This window comes from Fulmarus glacialis, unplaced genomic scaffold, assembly GCF_000690835.1.
Source record: "Fulmarus glacialis isolate BGI_N327 unplaced genomic scaffold, ASM69083v1 scaffold36179, whole genome shotgun sequence".
NCBI classification, from domain to species: Eukaryota; Metazoa; Chordata; class Aves; order Procellariiformes; family Procellariidae; genus Fulmarus; species Fulmarus glacialis.
In genome coordinates, this window is record NW_009235841.1 from 588 (window position 1) to 3,325 (window position 2,738).

General features: G+C 63.7%; 1 protein-coding gene across 1 annotated transcript in view; it reads right to left on the reverse strand.

The window, feature by feature from the left end:
• The window catches only part of LOC104082899 (ribosome biogenesis protein bop1 {ECO:0000255|HAMAP-Rule:MF_03027}-like), a gene marked incomplete at both ends in the record, with an annotated part of 2,545 nt that extends 401 nt beyond the window's left edge, over window positions 1-2,144 (reverse strand). Inside the window, 5 exons of the mRNA XM_009586170.1 lie at window positions 104-265; window positions 852-1,064; window positions 1,414-1,515; window positions 1,612-1,729; window positions 1,990-2,144. Coding sequence (XP_009584465.1) covers window positions 104-265; window positions 852-1,064; window positions 1,414-1,515; window positions 1,612-1,729; window positions 1,990-2,144 — 750 coding nt within the window. The remainder of the gene's footprint in view (window positions 1-103; window positions 266-851; window positions 1,065-1,413; window positions 1,516-1,611; window positions 1,730-1,989) is intronic.
• Between the last annotated feature and the right edge of the window lie 594 nt (window positions 2,145-2,738).

Sequence of the window (2,738 nt, forward strand, 5' to 3'; positions counted from 1 at the left end):
CCAGCTGGGTGGCATCGGGGCATACACAGGCTCGAGTAGAGGCCGCTCTGAAACGCCCCCAGGCCACCTGGGTGGGGGGTGCTGGGGTAGGAGAAGCCCTCACCCGCATTTTCCTCTGGCGCGGGCAGAGGTAGAGGTCCAGGCAGCGCTCGAAGCGCTCATGGATGAAGCGGGAGTAGGCAGGCACTGCCCGCAGGCACCGGTACTGCTGGGGCACGAAGTTCAGCTTCCGCTCGGCCGGCTCCTGCTGCTCCCAGGCCAGCTTCTGCAGGGCGGAGGGGACCCGGGTGAGCAGGGCTGGCAGGACCCCCGGATGGCGAGGTGCCACTGCCCCAGCCCCGACACATCCCCCCGAGCCCAGCAAGAACCATCCTCGAGCTCGTTTCTCGCCGTGCTGCTCCGCAAGACACCGCGCTTACCCCTCTACCCCAACGCTCCCTGTCTGCCTCCACCCGAGCCCTCCTCAGCCTGCCAGGGTTTTGCTGCCCGTTTTTGCCCGTGGGCTGAATGTGCCTCTGGGCACAGCGTGCCAGGATGAATCCCACAGCAGGACACCCTGCAGTAGTTTAGCTTGGAGGCTGTACCTTGCCGTCGCAGGGACACCCCGCTCCCTGGGAGGTGGCCCCACTTCTGTTTTTATTCAGGGGGTTGAGGAACCTTTGCTTTCCTTTTCCTTGCAAGGTCTTGACTCATCTCGACATGACGTGGTCTCTAGGGTGCCCCTCCAAGGTGCGGCACTTCCCCCACTGCCCTCCCCAGCACAGCCTCCCTCGGGTCCTGGCACCTACTGAGCCCCCCGTGTGCCCAGTGCTTTCCCCCGTGGCTCCTGGCCGCTCACGGCCTCCCCTTACCTCCTCCTCGCTGAGCAGGTACTCGGGTGGGGGGTTGTAGGACTCCTCGTGCCCAGGCAGCTTCATCTTGGGGGCTGGGACGTGCATCTTGTGGCGGCCCAGGATGGAGTTCGGATCCTCATGGGCCCAGAGGTCATAGTACGTAGGTGTGTCATCCTTGGGCTTACGGGGCTTGATCCAGCCCATCTTGATGGCGTGGACTAACTTGGAGACCTGTGGGGCAGGGAGAGGTCAACCCCAGGAGTCACAGGACTCTGCAGGCTTGGGGAGGAGCACGTGTGGGATGTGAGGATTTCCAGCACAGCTCTGCAGCCCTGGGAACCCGGTGGGGGGCTGCGCAGGACCGGAGGACTTGGCACGGGTTTACATGTGGACACAAACTGCTGCAGCAGGAACAGTCGTGGGGGTGGGTGGGCCACGGCAGGGACCAGGAGGGTCGCCGGGACAGGAGAACAGCCGCAGTCAGCAGCCTTCAGCACTGTTGTTTGCATGGGGGCTCCAGTCACATGCAGAGCTTGGCTTTGTGCTTCCAGCTCACCCAAGGTGCCGTCAGACCACTCACCTTTTCCTTCTCGATGAGGGAGGGGATGAAGCTCCGCTTGTCTGCTGGGCGATTTGTCACCGGGTGGATCATGACCTCGTGGGTGAAGAAGTCAACGGCCGGCTGGGGAGACACAGACCCAGGTGGCAGTGGCGCCCCTGCCCATCCTGGGGCAACCCAGTGCTCGGAGCAAGCGCAGCGGGTGTGCCACGACCCTACCTCGTAGGGATTGAAGTGGACATCCCCAAACTGCCCTTTCTGGAGCCGATGCACCAGGTCCACCTGCTCGTCTGTCAGCTTTATGTCCGCACCCGTCATCTTGTCCTGGACCGTTCGCCTGCAGGGAACCAGGTGGGACAGCGTTAGAGCTGGACTGCAGCGCCCGTCCCTGACGGTGGTACAAGCCCCGCTACCTTGAAGCGAAGCCCCGGGCTCCCGAAGCCACACACCAGGAGTCACACTGGGAGACCTCCACAGCTCTGGGCTCCGGGGAGTCGGGGTGTTTCAAGCCCCGGTGTGCGCGTGTGTGGACACACACCCTCCATGTGGCGAGCACGTCACACCATGCACCGACGCGGCTTTCCCCGATGTGCTCACCAGTAATCGGGGTTCTCCATCTTCTCCAGGAACATGTCTAGCTCGTCCTTGTTCCGGATGGGCTTGTAGATCCTCTTGCCCTCCAGGTTGTAGCCGATGTGCGGGAAGTCCTGGTACCATTCCATGGGGATGTTGCCCACTGTGTTGCGAATGTCCTGGAGGGGAGTGGAGGGAAGTGGTGTGAGGGGAGGGCAGGGGACACCGTTGCAAGCAGATGCACCCCTGGGTGCCAGGAAAGCCGTGTGACGTCCGCCCCCCTGCCCAGGTACAGGCTGAAGCGCGCTGCCTCCCCCTTCCCCACCTGCAGGCACTGAAAAGCAGTAACGGCACCCGGGAGGTGCTCTGCCTGCGGCTTGCAGTGAGGATGCCCCAAGCCCCCCCAGCAGGAGCAAAGAAACCCCCGGCTGCAACCTGCCGATGCCCGCTGCCGCACTGCGCTGCCCCAGCACCCACACGCTGCAGGCAGCCGGGGCCGCACGAGGCTGGAGAGGGGTGCATCGGGACGGGGGAGGCTGGGAGGGCAATGACTGAACCCCAAAGCTGCAGTGGGGTGAGGAGGCCTGGCCTGCGAGCACACCTCCAACCCCAGTGCCCTGCACGACTGCGGGCAGCCCTGAGCTGCGCTTCGTTAGGGGGGTGCAGCCCCTTCCTCCATGCAGAGGACGCAAGCGTCAAGGTAAAGCAGCGCCTGGGCTCATTTACCGCAGCAGGAAGAGTTTAAAAACCTTTTCATGGCTTGATGAGTGGGA